The sequence below is a fragment of the Urocitellus parryii genome, chromosome 4 (genome assembly GCF_045843805.1).
Source record: "Urocitellus parryii isolate mUroPar1 chromosome 4, mUroPar1.hap1, whole genome shotgun sequence".
In the NCBI taxonomy this organism is placed as follows: Eukaryota; Metazoa; Chordata; class Mammalia; order Rodentia; family Sciuridae; genus Urocitellus; species Urocitellus parryii.
In genome coordinates, this window is record NC_135534.1 from 36,749,919 (window position 1) to 36,770,169 (window position 20,251).

A 20,251-nucleotide genomic window follows, 5' to 3' on the forward strand; every position below is an offset into this window, starting at 1 on the left:
ACAATCAAGAAGATTCATTCCAGAAATGCAAAGTTGGTTCAATATAGGGAAATCAATAAATGTAATTCCTCACATCAACAGACTCAAAGATAAAAATCATATCACCATCTCAATAGATGCCTAGAAAGCATTTAATAAAATACAGCATCCCTTCATGTTCAAAATGATTGAAAAACTAAGGATAACAGTAACATACTTCAACATTGTAAAGGCTATCAATGCTAAGCCCCAGGCCAACATCATTCTAAATGGAGAAAAATTGAAAGCATTCCCTCTAAAGACTGGAACAAGACAGGGATGCCCTTTATCACCCCTTCTATATAACATAGTTCTTGAAACTCTAGCCAGAGCAATCCAACAGATGAAAGAAATTAAAGGGATATTATCATGGAAAGAAAAACTCAAATTATCACTATTTGCACATGTACTGATCCATACCTAGAAGACCCCAAACATGCCGCCAGAAATCTCCTAAAACTAATAAATGAACTCAGTGAAGTACCTGGATATAAAATCAACACCCATAAATTAAAGGCATTTCTGTATATCAGTGACAAATCCGCTGAAAGTGAAACCAGAAAAACTACCCCCCCCCAAAAAAAAACAATAAAATAAAATACTTGGCAATCAACTAAACAAAAGAGGTGAAATATCTCTACAAGGAGATTACCGAATGCTAAAGAAAGAAATTAAAGATCTTAGAAAATGGAAACATCTACATTGCTCTTGGATAGGCAAAATTAAAATTAATATTGTCAAAAGACCCATTCTACCAAAAGCACTAAACAGATTTAATACAATCCCAATCAAAATCCCAATGACATTCCTCATAAAAATAGAAAAAGCAATCATGAAATTCATCTGGAAAAATTAGAGACCCAGGATAGCTAAAGCAATTCTTAGCAGGAAAAGTAAAGCAGGTGGCATCACTATACCAGACCTTAAACTATACTACAGAGCAAAATTAACAAAAACAGCATGGTAGTGGCACCAAAACAGACTGGTAGACCAATAGTACAGAATAGAGGACACAGAGACTGACCCACAAAACCACAATTATCTTTTATTAGACAAAGGTGCCAAGAACATGCATTGGAGAAAAGATAGCCTCTTCAACAAATGGTGCTGGGAAAACTGGAAATCTATACGCAAAAAAAAAAAAAAAAAAAAAAAAAAAAAATCTAAATTAAACCCCTATCTCTCACCATGCACAAAACTAAACTCAAAATGGATCAAGGACTTACAAATAAAACCAGAGACCCTGCATCTAATAGAAGAAAAAGTAGGCCCTACTCCTTATCATATGGGCCCCAACTTCCTTAATAAGGCACCAAATTCCTTAATAAGACTCCTGTGGTGTAAGAATTAAAATCAACAATCAATAATTGGGATGGACTCAAACTAAAAAGATTCTTCTCAGCAAAAGAAACAATCTGTGAGGTGAATAGAGAGCCTACATCTTGGGAACAAATCTTTACCCCTACACATCAGACAGACTACTAATCTGTAGGGTATATAAAGAACTCAAAAACTAATCACAAAAAAAAAAAAAAGAAATAACCCAATCAATAAAAGGGCTAAGGACCTGAACAGACACTTCTCAGAAGAGGATATACAATCAATCAACAAATATATGAGATATATAGGCACACTGATACTTTGGTGATGGTACTACAAATTGATGCAGCCAATCTGGAAAGCAGCAGTATGGAGAATCCTTGGAAAACTGGGAATGAAACCACCATTTGACCCAGCTATCCCTCTCCTCAGTGGATACCCAAAGGACTTAAAAACAGTATACTACAGGGCACAGCCATATCAATCTTTATTGCAGCACAATTCACAGTAGCTAAATTATGGAACCAACCCTGATGCCCTTCAGTAGGTAAATGAATAGGGAAACTTTAGTATATATACACAATGGAACACTACTCAGCATTAGAAGATAATAAAATCATGGCACTTGCAGGTAAATGGATGAAATTGGAGAATATAATGGTAAGTGAGACAAGACAATCCCAAAAAACCAAAGCCCAAAACTTTTCTTTGATATAAGGATATAGCCACATAAGGTGATTAGGGTGAACATTGGAGAAATGGAAGAACTTTAGATAGGGCAAAGGGGAGGAAGGTGAAAAGAGGGGTCAAGGGGGAAGAATGATGGTGGAATGAGGTAGACATCATTACCCTAAGTACACATATAAGACATGAATGTTGCGAAAATACTTAGTGTACAACCAGTGTCTTGAAAAATTATGCTCTATATGTGTAATATGAAATGAATTGCATTCTGCCATCATGTATAACAAATAAGAATTTTTTTTAAAAAAGCTTTATTTCCTTTCCCTGGACCTCCCTGAACTAGTAACACTATCTTTTTCAAGTTCTGCATAATTACATATATAAATAATGCTTACACAAAGTTTGTAGTGAGGTTTTGTTTAGACATTGATTCTTTCATTGAGATAAGACAGATTCTAAGTATATCATGTACTTTTAAAATTAAAAATATTTACTAAAAATGAACAGGTATCCTTTTCTCTCATATCTTCATTAGCAATGTTATGTTTTTCCAGGATATTATACCATTATTATTTTAATTCTATTTCTCTTCTTAACTGCTGCATTGGAGTACTTTATCAACTCTTCTATGAATCACACTTTTATGGACAAATCCACTGGGATTACAGGCGTGTGCCAGGCCTGGCCTAATTTCATAAGACTTTTGGGTATTTAACTATTCAATCAAATCATTAAAATAAAGAGGATATTTTTACCATTTCATATTTTCTTAATTACAATAGTCAGACATTCCAATAATATTGAATACTAATACCTAAAGAAGTTAAATCTACTTACACCTGAATTTTTAATTAAATAGTATTTAATAGCATTTTAAGTTTTAGAAAAATAATTGTTGTTTGTTCTTAGTTAAGATCATATTTTACATTTAAATAGTTTCCTTATATTCTTAGAAATTTTGAATAGAAAGAGCTAGGTGATTATTATCATGATTATCAACCTATCATTGATTAGAAAGAACCTTACATGGAAATGGAATCATTCCTGTTTTCCTGAAATAAACTTCATTAAGCCATAGGTATTATAGATATTATTTTTTAATTAAATAATGTGTGAATTAGATATACTAGTATTTCCTTTTCAATTTTTTCATTTATATACTTCAGTGAGGTTAAACTTTTTTCTTTTTTAAAATTTTATTCTTTAATTTGTTCTAATTAGTTACACATGACAGCAGAATGAATTTTGACAGATTGTACACAAATGGATCACAACTTTTTCTTCTGGCTGAACACACTGGTAGTGTTATCAGACATGTATATAGGGTAATAATGTCCATCTCATTCCACCATCATTCCATCCCTACAACCCCTCCCATAATTTTGTTCTTCTTTAAGGCTGAGTAATATTCCATTGTGTATATGTACCACAGTTTCATCCATTGATCTGTTGAAGGACATCAAAATTTAGCTTTTTGTGAATTGAGCTGCTATAACATTGAATGTGGTTGCATCACTATAGTATGCTAATTTTAAGTCCTTTGGGTGTAAACCAAGGAGTGGAATAACTGGGTCAAATGGTGGTTCCATTCAAAGTTTTCTGAGGAATCTCCATACCGCTTTCTATAATGGTTGTACCAATTTGAGGTCCTAGTAGCAATGTATGAGTGTACCTTTTTCACTACATCTTCGCCAACACATTGTTTCTTGTATTCTTGATAATTCCCATTATGATTCCTTTTTCTATCAGAATTTGGTATTAAACTATGCTGGATGAATAAAATGAACTGGAAAAAAAAACCTTCAATATTTATCCACTTTCAGGACCAGTGAAAAAAATTATTATCTCCTAATTTTTTAAAAGATAATTGTAAGCCACTTTGGTCAGGATGCATTATTTACCTTTCTTTTATTTTAATTTTTTAAATATTTTTTTCTTAAAACTTTTTATTATTGGTTGTTCACAACATTACAAAGCTCTTGGCATATCATATTTCATACATTAGAATTAAGTGGGTTATGAACTCCCATTTTTACCCCAAATACAGATTTCCTTTCTAAGGTCTTTTATAGTAATGACCTTTTCAAGTTTTATACTAATTGAGTCAGTTATAATAATCTAAATTTGTTAGGATATTCTTTTCATGTAAGTTCTATAACTCAACAATTCTGATTATGATTAGCTTATCTAAGGTCTCTGGTGGTCTTTTCTCTTACTCTTAATCATACATTTTGTTCAAATTATCAGGCTCAAGATGGATTTTGCAATTTTGCAGAGTGATCTCTTATGATTTTCTTAATTTTTCTACATTACTTTTTTTGTTGTTTTTATTTTCATTTTTATTGGTGCCAACTTTTATCTGATCCTTCTTCCTAGTTTATTTCTTTACTTATTTTGTTGTCCTTTACCTAACTTATTTTGTTTGGCAAAGAAATAATATTTTCATTGAAGTAAAAAAGTCTTCACATTTAAGTTCAGGTAGTATAATTTTAATAAAGTGAGATTATTAGGCTAGAGATCAGAATATGTACTACAAGTTGGTCCCCATTAAGTCATGTGTGCTTTTTAGCAAAGCATTTTATCTGTGCCACTAATAGTTTCCACATCTGCACAATTAAAAAAGGTGTGTACAGCCTGAAGGTTTTTGTTAGGTACAAAAAAAATTTACACCTGCTACCCTGTAAGTTAAGGTTATCTTGAAAGGTAAAACAAGATCTTGAAGAAAACACATCTAAATTACACTGCAGAAAACCGAGAAATATCTTAAAATTTGTTTTTAAATGTCTCATGTTGATAACATTCTCATATTACTTGGGGGAGAAAAGAAATAGCCTATGGTCAAATTATAGGTTTCAGGGACTCATGTCAGACAAACTACAAAACCTGTGATTTTTCAATGAAAAGCCTATGCATTTTATTTATAATTTCATTTGGACACATAGTCTTATTCATTAGATATGCAAAGTGTCTGGGATACAAGAGTGAAATTCAACTTTCTACCTTTGGTCTCTGATTAAATTTTTCCATGGTCATATAGTTTTCATACAATATAGCATATAGATTTTAATTCCTAATTAAAACTTTTTCATCACAGATTACTCATTAAGATAATTCACAGTTTAGAAACTTCTATACTGATAGCTTTTCTGACAAAAGGATAAATCACTCTAAGTTTGGCTTTGAATTTCAGAAAGAATTCAGAGAAAACAAATATGTTGCTTTATATGAGCTCTGTATGAGTTCTACAGATTTTTTCACTGACTTATATACTCTGCTGATTTCTTTAAATTTTGGGGAAGTAACATGTAAAAATACTTAATTTTTTGTTTTTTCTCTAAAGAGGTTTTTACATGTTTCCCAGGCAGGCCTTGATTTCCTGGTGTATGTCATCACACCTGCCAAACAAAAACTTTTTTTGATGAAGAGTTATTTGTCCTAATATTATTTGTGGATGGATTATATCTTCCATTTTATAACCAGAATCTATTTATTTATTTGTCTGTCTATCTATCTATCTATCTATCTATCTATTTATTTATTTAATGTAGGGGTATAAGGGATTGAACTCTGGGACACCCAACCTATGAGCCACATCCCCAGCACTATTATGTATTTTATTTAGAGACAGAGGTCTCACTGAGTTGCTTAGTGCATCACTTGCTGAGACTGGCTTTAAACTTGGGATCCTGCTGCCTTAGCCTGCTGAGCCACTGGGTTTACAGGCATGCCCCACTATGCTCAGCAGTATTTATTTTTTATTGGTTCTTTTTAGTTATATATAACAGTAATATTCATTTTGAGATAATTATAAAAGCATGGAATATAATTTGTTCTAACTGAGACCCAATACTTCAACTTTCCCTACCCTTGTACCCTTTCTGCTATTTACATATACATACCATACATATATGTATATATATGTATATATCTTGTGGATGTAGATGTTTGTGAGATTCACTCTAGTATATTCATATATCTACATAAAAAAGTTAAGTCAGATTCATTCACTTTATTTCCATATCCAACCTGCCCATCCTTCCTTCCATTCCTCTTTGTCTAATCCACTGATCTTTTTTCCATTCATTTTTATCTTTTACCCCCTTATTTTGAATGAGCTTCTGTATATCAAAGAAAACTTTAGTCCTCTGACTTTTCAAGGCTGGCTTATTTCACTTAGCATTATAAGTCTCCAATTCTATCCATCATTACTGACAAAAGTAACAAAGTCATTCTTCTTTACACCTGAATAATACTGCATTGTGTATACATACCACATTTTCTTTACCCATTTGTTTGTTGAAGGACAGTTAGGTTTGTTACATAGATTGGCTACTATCAAATGTCTTGCTGTAAACATTGACATGGCCAGATCACTGTAGTATGCTGTTTTAAAATCTTTAGATATATACTGAGAAGTAGGATAGTTGAAACATAAGGTGGTTCTATTCCAAGTTTTTTCAGGAATTTCCATACTGCTTTCCAGACTACTTGCACCAATTTATAATACCACCAGCAATGTTTGAGTTTACCTTTTTCCCCACATCCTAGGAAATATTTATTGTTATTTGTATTTTTGATAATTGCCATTTTGACTGGAGTGAGATGAAATATCAATGTAGTTTTAATTTGCATTTCTCTGATTGCTACAGGTATTGAATACTGTTTCATATAATTGTGGTCTACTTGTATTTTTGTCTTTTTAATTCCTTTGCTCATTTGTGGAATGGGTTATTTGTTTTTTGCTGTTAAGTTTTTGAATTCTTTGTATATCCTGTATCTATTCTTAAAGTTCAGAAAATGATAAGGTGATATTCCTTTAAGTGGCACTAAAAATATTATTATATTAACTCTTCTGGGGGGAAAATGAGGAATTATTAGTGGAGTAAAATATAGTATCATATAAGATAGTACAAATTCCAACATGGTAAACCAAGCTATGGAAAACTCAATACCATAATTAAATAAATATGCAAGAGTACTACTTACGGATATAATTGTGAAAGCTGTTCAGCTATGGCATAAGCTGTTGGGTCTCTGTCTAAGGCATACAGAGTAATATCTGATTCCTTCTGCAGAATGGCTCTTGTGTGGCCTCCTGAACCAAATGTCATATCTAAAAAAACCTAGCCAAGAAAGAAAAAGAAAATTACCACTTAAAATAAATATAAGTAATTCTGGTCATCTATGTTAATTTCTTTACTTTTCTTTTTTGGTGTAAAACAAATTGTATTATTTATTTATTCTTTTTTAAATAAATGACAGCAGAATACATTATAATTCTTATTACACATATACAGCACAATTTTTCATATCTCTGGTTGTATATAGTTTGTTGACACCAATTCATGTCTTCATACATGAACTTTGGATAATGATGTCCATCACATTCCACCATCCTTGCTAATTCCCTGCCCCCCATTCTCTCGCTCCTACCCCTCTGCCCTATCTAGAATTCATCTATTCCTCCCATGCTACCCCTCCCAACCCCACTATGTGTCAGCCTCCTTATATCAGAGAAAACATTTGCCATTTGTTTAGCATTATCTTCTCCAACGCCACCCCTTTACCTGCAAATGCCATGATTTTATTGCTGAGTAAAATTCCATTTTGTATATATGCCACATTTTTTTTTATCCATTCATCCACTGAAGGGTATCTAGGTTGGTTCCACAGTTTAGCTATTGTGGTGAACTCTGCTGCTATAAACATTGATGTGGCTGTGTCCCTGTAATATGCTGTTTTTAAGACTTTGGGGTATAGACTAAGGAGAGGGACAGCTGGATCAAATGGTGGTTCCATTCCCAGATTTCCAAGGAATCTCCATACTGCTTTCCATATTGGCTGCACCAATTTGCAGTCCCACCAGCAATGTATGAGTGTACCTTTTCCCCCACATCCTCGCTTACTGTTGTTTGTCTTCATAATAGCTGCCATTGTGGCAGGAGTGAGAAGATATCCTAGGAATTAAGCCAGAGACTCTGTGTCTAATAGAAGAAAAAGTAGGCCCTAATCTTTATCATGTGGGATTAGACTCCTATAGTGCAAGAATTAAAACTAAGAATCAATAAATAGGATGGAATCAAACTAAAAAGTTTCTTCTCAGCAAAATAAACAATCTGTGAGGTGAATAGAGAGCCTACATCCTGGGGGCAAATTTTTACCCCTCACACATCATATAGAGCACTAATCTCTAGGACATATAAAGAACTCAAAAAACCTAAACACCAAAAAACCAAATAACCCAATCAACAAAAGGGGCAAGGACCTGAACAGACACTTCTCAGAAGAGGATATACAATAAATCAACAAATATATGAAAAATGTTCATCTTCTGTAGCAATTAGAGAAATGAAAATCATGTATCTTAATTTCTAGAAGCCCATAAGAATAATTTGCAGAGACCAGAGCAAATGCAATTTTTTTTTTTGCCTAGAGTCAAATTCTAACATTTGTTTTCAAATTTTGTGAATATTTTTCCCTGTAATTTCTCCTGTTATCTACCATCTTTAACAATATTCCCCAATATACTGAATGAGTAACAAATGTACATACACCTATATCTAGGACAAAAATATTGTGGTGCATAGTGGATTTGGAAATAATGGCTATCAAATCCACATTCACTTATAGCATGCATTTTTAAATTTGAGCTTTATAGTTATACAAAATAGTTGGGTTCACCCCAACAAACTCATACATGCATGGAGTTTGCATTCAGTTTATGATCCTCACTCATCCCTCCTCCTTTTCCTTCAAATCCTCCCTTACCTCTCTCATATTCCTTCTTCTACTTTGCTAGACTTCCTTTTTCTCATTAATTGTTTATATTTGATTGGTTCTTTCTACCTACATATAAAGGTGAAGTTCCCTGTGGTATGTTTATATATGCACACAACATGATTTTTGAAGAATTCATTATACATTACCTCCCCTTCCTATCCCTAGAGTTGAATTTTTTATATACGCCATCTAGCTCAATTATGAGTGATCAATCTAAAAAACTGATCAGAGTATCAGTGCTGGTTCTTTCTTTCTCTCTCACTTTCTCCTCCCCCCATTCTTTGTTGTTACTTAACTAAATAACAATAATCCAAATCATACAAATAGTTCTCAAAGTGCCTGAACGTTTTATACTAAAGACAATCATTTGACAACCGAATGAGTGCAGTGACTATGAAAATACACCCCTTGCATCTCTACCAGGGAAGTGGTTTTCTGAATCTGTATGTGTCCGTCTGTCTGAGCTGACTCTTGAGTATTTTTATTATTATTATTTATTCTATATATGATAGCAGAATGCATTATAATTCATATTATACATATAGAGCACAATTTTTCATATCTCTATACACAAATTAGATTCACACCATTTGTATCTTCATACATGTACTTAGGGTAATGATGTCCATTCTCATTCTCAGCAAAAGTGAGGCGCTAAGCAACCCAGTAAGACCCTGTCTCTAAGTAAAATACAAAATAGGGCTGGGGATGTGGCTCAGAGGCAGAGTGCCACTGAGTTCAATCCCTGGTACTGCTCCCCCTCAAAAAAAAAAAAAACATGGTCATACTACCAAAAGTGCTCTACAAATTTAATGCAATTCCAATTAAAATTCCAATGACATTCTTCATAGAAATATAGAAAGCAGTCATGAAATTCATTTGGAAAAATAAGAGACTCAGAATAGCGAAAGCAATCCTTAGCAAGAAAAGTAAACCAGGAGGTATCACAATACCATACCTCAAATTATTCTACCAAGCTATAGTAATAAAAACAGCATGGTATTGACACCAAAACAGACATGTAGACCAATGGTACAGAATAGAAGACACAGAGACACACCCACATAAATACAGTTATTTAATACTAGACAAAGGCACCAAAAACATACATTGGAAAAAAAGGTAACATTTACAACAAATGGTACTGGGAAAACTGGAAATCCCTATGCAGCAAAATAAAATTAAACACTTCTCGCCCTGCACAAAACGTAATTCAAAGTGGATCGAGGACTTTGGCTCTAGATCAGTGACCCTGAACCTAATAGAAAACAAATAGGCCCTAATCTATATCATGTGAATTTAGGAAACTACTTCCTTAGACTCATAAAGTGTAAAAAATAAAATCAAGAATCAACAAATTGGATGAAATCAAACCAAAAACTTCTTCAGGGCAAAGGAAACAATCAAGATTGTGAAGAGAGCCTATAGAATGGAAATTTTCGCCAACTGCAAAAGAAAAGAAAAAAAAAACAGCATTAATCTCCAGGATATATAAAGAACACAAAAACCTTAACACCTAAAAAACAAACAGCCCAATCAATGAAAGGGCAAAGAAACTGAAAAGACACTTCACAGGAGAAATATGATCAGTCTACTAATATATAAAAAAATGTTTATCATCTATAGCAGTTAGAGAAATGCAAATCAAAAATGAGATTTCATCTTAACCCTGGCAAACTGGCAGTAACCAAGAAAATAAGCAACAATAAGTGTTGGTGAGAATGTGGAGGAAAAGGTACACTCATAAATTGCTGATAGGACTACAAACTGGTGCAGACATTCTGGAAAGAAGTAAGGAGATTCCTAAGAACACTTGGAAAGGAACCACTATTTGCCCCAGTTATCCCACTCCTCAGTATATATCCAAAGGATTTAAAATAAGCATACTAAGGTGATCTGGCTACATCAATGTTTATAGCAGCTCAGTTCACAACGTCTAAGCTATGAAACCAACCTAAGTGCCCTTCAACAAATGAATGGATAAAGAAAAAGAGATATGTGCACACAATGGAATATGACTCTTAAGGAAGAATGAAATTATGGAATTTGATGGTAAATGGATGAAATTGGATGCTATCCTGCTAAGTGAAAAAAACCCATCCCCCAAAACCAAAGGTTAATATGCTCTCTGATATGAATATTTTCTCTAATATGTGAAGGCTAACTCACAATAAGGGAGTGGGAGAAGAAAAGAATAGAAGTACTTTGGATTAGACAAAAGAGAATGAAGGGAAGCATCGGGGAATGGGAATAGAAAAGATAGTAGAATGAATCGGACATTACTATTCTATAGGCATATATGATTACATGACCAATATAATTATACACCAGGTACAACCAGAAGAATGAGGAGTTATTCTCCATATATGTATATATCAAAATATGTTTTAGTATCATATAAAACTAATAGGAACAAATTAAAAATAAATAAAACAAATGCACATGAACAAATACATCTGAAAGTTTCAAAGGAATCCTTCTGTGATACTCATATATACCTGTATTTCAAATGTGTCTTTAACAAAAAACCCTACAATGGTGGAATCTTCAAACTCAGGGTCTGATGCATTCTAAGCAAATGCTGAAGTTCTTTTTTGTTTTTTTTTTAAGTAGAAAGAGGTGAGGGCATTTGAAGAAAAGGAAACATTAACTGCCAATAGTTTTAGATGGATAGGAGGGTGTGAAAAACAGGGAAGAGCTGGAGGCTTCTACTCTTAGATAGTACCCAGATAAGGGGCAAGAAGAATCTGAATTGGCAATAGTAATGGAGGATTATAGTAGTAGTAAAAGCAATGTATGTTACCTTTACAGTAAGCTTTATTTCAGGCAAAATGCTAATTGCTAAGAGCCACAGCCAAGTAATATGATGCATGGCATTTTTGGTTGAAAGGTGACACCAGCTAGCCATTGAGATGATATGATTATGTTAAGATTTGCATTCTTATGGATATTGGACTCCTGCTGTCCACCTCAGCCTGCTACAGGACTCCTGGAGAGTTCCCATTGGTTGGGGAAGTGCAGTAGGAGGGAATTCCGGAGGAGGAACTTCCTCTGGGGATCCGGAAGAACACCATGTGAGTGGATCAGCAATCTTCCCGGGCGCCTAAGGGGTATTGGCAGCAGTTTCAAAAAATAAAGTTTATTTCTGCTTGAGTGGCTCGTGATTTTGTGCCCAGCCAGACTGTGGCAGCTAATCATTTTAATTGCATCATTTATTCATTTTATACATACCCATGAATACACACACACAACTGAATAATTCTAAAAGCTATATAAATACTGTGTTATTAACACTATTTTACAGAGGATAAAAGGGATGTTTAGACAGGTTTAAATAAATTGCCTGAGCATAGTTAATGAATGGCATATACAGATTTCAAAAGTAATTCTATTTCCTAAACCTGTACTACTGTCTACTTTGCTTTTTATAGAGGTGAAACAGACCAATAGTGTTGTAGGTAGAGAAATGAGAAAAATAAAAATCACAAAGTACGTCATCTGGATAAGTTAGAGGATAACAGAAACCTTTTATTATGCAATGGTTAGATGGCAGCACTTCCTATGCTATGCACTTAATTAAGTTAATCTAATTTAATTCTTATAATAGCCTAAAGGTAAATAAAATAATCCCATTTCACAGATAAGTACACTGGAGCCACTAACTTCAGAAAACAGGAGTCGGTGATATAATGAAAGATACAGGCAGAAACAAGAAAAACATTTATTTTTGCTTCCTTCCAGACATCCCCTTTCTGGCCACCTCCCAATTAGGCTTAGAAAGGCCAAGAAACAATTTCTTACCCCTGAATAGAGAAAATGAAAAGTATGAAAAGGTACAGGCTTTTTAATAGAGAAGCAAAGAGGTTTATGAATTTCATGTGAGAACAGAATAATTTTTGTAGTAAACTTGAAATAGTGAAGTGACAAGCATTGCTGAGTAGGATTTTGAAGAGAACAAAAAAAGCTGAAATCTAGGAATGGAACCACCATATGATCCAGCTCCTTGGTATGTATACAAAAAAAAAAAAAAAAAAAAAACTAAAACTAAAATATGGCATACTACAATAATAAATGAATACCAATGTTTACAGTAGCATAATTCAAAATAGCAAAGTTAGGGAACCAGTCTAGTTGCCTGTCAGCAGATGAATAAAGAAAATGCGGCACATACAATGAAGTTTTACTCAGCCATAAAGAATGACATTGTATTATTGGCTAATGAATAGATGGAACTGGATAACATCTTACTAAATGAAACAATACAGATCCAGAAAATCAAAAGTCAGAATGTTTACTCTCACATATCTAAGTTAGAGAGAAAGAGAAAAAAACAATAAAAGAGGAATAAAAAAGGGATTTCAAGTTCGGCTTGTTGGTGTATTCCTGTAATTCCAGTGAGAGTCTGAAGCAGGAGGATTGCAAGTTCCAGGCCAACCTCTGAAATTTAGTGAAACCCTGTCTCAAAAACCAAAACCAAACAATAACAAAATAAAACCCAGATGGAGATGTATCTCCAACAAAGTGCCCCTGTTTCTATCCCAGTATTGCCAAAAAGAAAGAAGAAAAAGGTGAGGGTGGGGGTTGGATAGCATGAAAGATAAGACAGACCAGTAAAGTAGAGGAAGGGGTTAGGATTAGAGAAGATACAATGAAATCCACTATTCTAATTATTATTATTCACCAATGAAGTAATTTAAGGTATGGGGATGTGACTCCACAGAAGATCTGCATAGAATGTAGGATGCTTTGGGTTGGATCTCCAGCAGAGGAAAAAAAAATGTTAATTTTCAACATGCTTAGAAAACATTAAGATCTAATTATATTTTTAAGCTCACTATAATTAAAAAATTTGATACATGTAAAAAATAAATGACTTTCATTATATATACCAATTATATGATATAGCCTTTCAGAATACTATGGCCCCAAATAGAATCCAGTTGGCACACATATTTCAAAGGCAATACAGGAGTCCCTTTGAATGTAATTTTTGAGAAATAAGTTTGTCTGACAAGGTTATTTAGAAATTCTGATGAAACAAAACGCATACCTGTGTGTATATACATACACACAGAGATAAAACTGTATCACTAGAATCATATGCATTATAATGTCACTGAAACGTAATTGCTAACTATTTGTAATTGCAAGCTATTCTTCCACTATTGTGTGATGAATTAATCACTCAAGACTATCACTGACTTATCTCAGGCTTTGAATACAGTTTGATTAATATGTTGATAAGTAAATGTGTTACACTGATGCATTTGTAGATGAGAAATAAGTGGGAACATATGAACACAGAAAACCAACTTAATAATAAGCTAACACTTTGAACAAACATTTTTTTTGAACCAAAACCCTTGATTTATTTTTGTCAAGCTCTGTTGAGTATCTGTCTGCTAAGCATTTACTTTGTTTTATTTGTACCTATTACATGGGCTTATGTAAAAGAAAAAAACTCTCAAAAGAACATAAAAGTTATACCACAAACAAAACAATCAATGCACTGCAATAAGTTTATCTCTTTTCCAATTTTTCAAGAGCATTGGTGTTACTATGATGACTCATTCTGCTTGAATTCTACAAAAATTTGCTCTTGTGGCTTTAGCTATATGCTATTCACACATACACACACACACAAACCTTCCACTTATCATAACAAAAATTTTTTTCTCATCTTTTGTAATAAATTAAAATATTGGAACATTCCCTCTTTGTGATGAAGAGTTTTCATTCTTATCTGTAACATGGGTTGAATTTTAATCATAAATATAAGCCATGTACAGTGAAACTGCCACTTAATAAGCTTCCAGGTAGAATAGTTGAATTAATGCAAATAGCTTAAAATAATATGGCATAGGTGATCTCAATAAGCCCCTTCAAAGAGTTCACTAGCCAGGAAAATATCAACCTCTCAGGATTTTTTTAAATAATTTTTTTTTATCTACATTAGAAAGAAATTTATATAATGCATTCTGGATAAAATCTCATGAACATATAAAATAATGAGAATGCTAAATGGTTTCTTTTAAGAATTACTTGTGTAGATTATGCATAATATTTTGAAAATTAATTTGAAAACAATGCAATATTGAATGTTTTAAATTTATGTGTTTAGCAAGTGCTCTTTTCAAAACATCTTTTTTGGCACAAATCTTTTTATGATAGTAATTTCACCATGATTTTAGTGAGTAAATTCTTACCATAAGCATAAAAGTGGTGATGATATTTTCTATTACTTGATTTCCATATAAGATTAATATTGAACATACTTGAATTCCATATAACATTAATATTAAACAAATCAAAGCAGATCGATACAAATAAGTTCTAGTATCCAATTCAGGAGTATATGCATGCACACTCATGTACAAGCATGCATATAAGAGCAGATGAACAGGAACTTCCATCTTGGTAAACTTGTTTACACATGTGATTCAAGTTCATGTAAGTTTCAGATTCAGAATAGGGTATATTCTATCACCAGAAAATCCTTGTGTGGAGTAGATGTTAGAAAGTAAAATTTAAGAAGAAATTTTAATCATAGTAAGGGAAAATTAACCAAGAAAGTGCTTTAAAGTTATTCAACACAATGAAAAGATGCAGATTCAATAATATCAATTTTTAAGATGTGCAGTAGCAATTCAGGAGGCTAAAGCAAGAGGATCACAGGTTCAAGGCCAGGCTTAGCAACGTAGGAGACCCTGTCACAAAAAATACAAAGGATTGGGGATGTAGCTAAGTGTAAAGAGTTCCTGGGTTTAATTCCCAGTAACAAACAAACAAGTAATTAAATATACTTTTAAGAGCAAACTTCTTTTGTGACTTACAAATCTTACATGAATTAAAAAAAACAAGATATAAACAAGACAGTGGGGTACAAAAAAATAGGATCTGATTATCAGAATACCAACTTTCTCATCCAGCATCTATAATTTAATCACCATAAGCTTTTAGGCAAATTATTTGACTTCTCTGAAGCTCAATTTATTCATGTGTATATGGATATAAGTATACCACTCTAGTCCACCAGGTTATTGGGATATTCAAATAAGACAATACAAATTAAGAAAATTTTAAAATATATACAGGAAATTTGAAAATATAAATGAATAACACTATTTGTAAAATAAATATTAACTAAGGAAATAATTATTCACAAAAGACCTAAATTCTAAAATTTTTTACCAAATACAAAAGTAACTCAGCATACAATAAAAACATTCATGGCTTCTGAAACAGGAAGAGACACTAACAGAAACCTTCAGTTGGCAGATGGCCTCTCAATGGAAACTCTCAATTCTACAGCATTTACAGCATGAAAAATTAAATATAATTTAGCTCTCTAGGCTCCACACCTTGGTTGTGGCAACACAGCTCAATGCACCAAGAAGGTTCAGATACTCTTTGAATATGGACTTGGTATGGTGTGCTGCTTGAGAAAAAAAAAAATGAAACTAGCCAGGATGCTAACTACACTTGCTCCTACTGTGGCAAAACTAGTATGAAGAGGTGGCCTGTGGGGATCTGGCACTGTGGTTCCTCCACAAAAACAGAAGGTGGGGGTGTCTGAACCTACAACACTACTTTCTCCATCACAGACAATTCTGTCATCAGAATACTGAAGGAACTGAAAAACCTGTAGAAGCTGAACCATTTAAGACAGCAGTATCTTTACCATATGGGTTAATTTATGTAAAAAAAAAAAATGCCTTAGAGGCTGGACACAGTGGGGCAGGCCTGGAATTCAAGCTACTGGGAAAGCTGAGGCAGGAAAATTATATGTTTGTGGCCAGCCTGTGAAACTTAGCAAGACCATGTCTCAAAATAAAAAATAAAAAGGGCTGGGAAATTTAGCTCAGTGGTAGGGCATTTGCCTAGCATGTAGGAGGCAAATTTAATTCCCAGTACTTCTGGGAGTGGGGGCCAACCCTTGGTTTATTCATAATTGTATTAATTAGACCTTCTGGTTTTCATTAATATCGACTTTTGGAGAGGTTTGGATATTTAAGTCCTTCTAATTTGTACTCATTTTCTAATACATACATCCAAAACATACTGACATGGGTTATGGTAATCCTTTCTTTTTTTTTTTTGAGTAGTTAAATAATAGAGAATAAGAATACAATGTTTAACAGGTTGGATATGTATGTATGTATGTATGTTAGCATTTTTAAAGTCTGTTCTTACCAGGTAAAATATTTTGAGGTGCTTTGATATAAACGGAAAATTTGGTTTTTAAATCACATTTAATATTTTAAAAATCTTTCAAAATATATAAATTATACTAAAGGATAAGAGATATATTTAAATTTCAATGAAAAACATTAGTGGTATATCAGAATAAGAAAATTTAATAATTAATGTGCCTGTGGTATACTTCTTGAAATTAAGACAACATCTTTGAATTAACTTTTCATTCAAGCCCAAAGTGAAAAATCAAAACAGCTTACCAGATGGTCTTTACTTCTAAAGGTTTTATTATTTCCCTTTAATATTTAATCACACTACTCCTTGCACTTTGGATTACGTTTAACTCCACATAGGGACAATGAATTAACAAATGGGGCCAATTTAGCTATATTGGTACTCTGACCATATTACTATAAACAAAGTGTCTGAAATATGTCCACTATTAACGGACCAGGAAGACTTTATGCAACTTTCAAAGTGAACAGCTAACTCAAAGGAAGTAATTACTCAAGACAATAATACCAGAATCAATGTTTTTACTAAAATCAATTAGCCAATCATCTTGATAATAAAAATTTTATTCTTAATCATATTATTAGTCTTTGCTTTTGTTTTGTGGTCTTTCATTTTCTTCTTTTTCACAAACAATATGTTTTCCTTATAAAATAAAAAGTCTTAAAAAAGACTTGGTTATCTGTGAACTCAACTCAATTTTGTCATGCTTGGTCTTATTATCTTGGCAGTTTCAATCACTGAAAAAAAAAGAAGTCAAAGTCATCAAAAGAGTGTACTCTGTAGGAAGTAAATAGTTATTTTAGAGAATGGAAGAAGAAACCTAATAAACAAGCAAAAGACAGCAAAGATGTATAGAGGGCAATGTTTGTTCAAGGTTACAAAAAGATAAGCCTGATTGAGAAAAAATATTTGAGTAGGAAATAACATTTAAAATAATACATTAGAAACAGTTGGTATAGAAATTTTAAGTGGGCTGGGGATGTGGCTCAAGTGGTAACACGCTTGCCTGGCATGCGCGGGGCGCTGGGTTCGATCCTCAGCACCACATAAAAATAAAGATGTTGTGTCCACCGAAAACTGAAAAATAAATATTAAAAAATCTCTCTCTCTCTCTCTCTCTCTCTCTCTCTCTCTCTCTCTCTCTCTTTTCTCTCTCTCTCTCTTTTCTCTCTCTCTCTCTCTCTCTCTTACAAAAAAATAAAAAGAAAGAAAGAAATTTTAAGTGTCAAAGAGTTTGGACTTTCATTCATAGTCAATAAAGAGTCTTGGAGGTCCTGCTGTGCCCAAGAGAAGCAATATAAAATAGAATGACATGATAAAACACAAACACATGAGCATGGGAATATGAATATACAGTAATTTTTTTTCACTGAATTTCTTTTTTCGGAGTCATACTGTAGATAGTTAATTAGTACACAGAGTCAAATTCTAGAGGATGTCAATCTGTTGAAATTATGATTTTTTTAATATTTACTTTTTAGTTGTAGTTGGACACAATATATTTGTTTTATTCATTTATTTTTATGTGGTGCTGAGGAGGAACCCAGGGTCTCACATGTGTAAAGTGAGCGCTTTACCGCTGAGCCAAAACTCCAGCCCAATGAAATCATAATTTTAACAATATAAAATCAATTATAGGATGGAAATGTTGAATAAACATCTGTATAGTTATATTTTTAAAGAATCTGGAGATCTTTGGAGAAGCTTCTAATTCAGTCAGAAGTACAATGTTATATTCTACTAAGACAGAATAAGTTAAATATCCATATTTAGTGCAGTCCTGTACCATATAATAACATTTCAGTTAATGTCTGACCAAATCTACCACAGAGATCCCCTAAGGTTATAACAAAGCTGAAAAATTCCTATCGATAAATGAATGAACAACTGAAGAAAAAGGCAAAAGAAAAGAAAGCTTCAGAAGAAAAAGGAACCAGAACCCCAAGAAAATACATAGCGAAGAGCCTAGTTGAAGCTTTTGCAGATGTCAACAAGCCCCTTAAAAGTTTGAAAACATAAACCCCAAACATCAAAAGGTTTTCATTAATAGTGAGAAATAATTATGATGAATATCTGCTTCCAAACAAATCTATAGTGTAAAAAGGAGCAAACCACATGGAAATATTTCTGAAAACAGTGTTACTTTTTCAACATAAGCCTCAGAAGATCCTTGGAGAGTTATTTCTATATCACAAGAAATTACAGATCCCTGTGTGTTACTGCCACTGAAGACCCTCAAGTGGGACAAGATGTGGAGATAGAAGACAACGATATCAACGATCCTGACTCTGGGTAGGCCTAAGGTAATGTGCATGTTTATGTCCTAGTGGTTGTTAACAACAAAAAGGGTTTTGAAATAAAAAAAGAAGAAGAAACTAAAAATAGAAAAAAAAAGAATACAGAATAAAGATAAAGAAAATGTGTAACTACACAATGCATTTAATATTTTAAGCTAAGTGCTATCACAAAAGATGAAAAAGTTAAAAAAATTTTAAAGTTAATAAAGGAAAAAAGTTAAACTAAAGTAAGGTAAATTTGTTATTAAGGAAAATGTTTTCATATATTTAGTATAGTGTACGCACACTTTCATTAAGTTACAATAATGTACCATAATGTCCTAGGCCTTCATATTTCCAGGCTAAAAGCTTAGACTTCTTAAAGTAATACTAAAAGCCTAGGATATTAAATAAAAGCAAGCATAAAAAGAAAATAAAAACTGTATATTAAAAGTCCTATAGTTACCAAAAATAAGAAGGAAATCATAGGGTTATAGACTTGTCAATTAAATCAAAAACAGCTGAAATGGATAAAGTCTTTAAAAAACACAATTTTTTCAACTTCACTCAAAGAAACACCCAGGATTTCTCAGTCTTGGCACCACTGACATTTTGGGCCTCATTTGTTTTAGGAGACTAGTCTCTTAATTACAGGGTTATTTAGCAGTACCCCTGACAAGCCCTCCACCCAGTTGTGATAACCAAAAATATCTTCAGACATTACCAAACATGCCATGAGAGGGGGTGCAAAATTACTCCCTGTTGGGAAGCACTGAGATAACCTTAAAAGCTGTGTGTCTATTAAAGAAACCTGATTTGCATTTTAAAACCATCTAACAAAGAAAAGTCCAGGCCCAAAAGACTTCACTAGTGAATTCTACCTAACATTTAAAGAAGGAGCCAATTCTCCAAAATTTCTTCCAGGAAATAGAAGAGTGACTAGTTCCCAGTTCATCTATGAG

At 33.0% G+C, this 20,251-nt stretch overlaps 1 protein-coding gene across 2 annotated transcripts in view; it reads right to left on the minus strand.

Moving 5' to 3' along the window:
- Mettl15 (methyltransferase 15, mitochondrial 12S rRNA N4-cytidine) overlaps nt 1-20,251 on the minus strand; it is a 224,093-nt gene that overhangs the window by 130,174 nt on the left and 73,668 nt on the right. For both annotated transcript variants that reach the window (XM_077797497.1, XM_077797498.1), the window contains exon 4: nt 7,009-7,145. In XM_077797497.1, the coding sequence (XP_077653623.1) occupies nt 7,009-7,145 (137 nt within the window). The remainder of the gene's footprint in view (nt 1-7,008; nt 7,146-20,251) is intronic.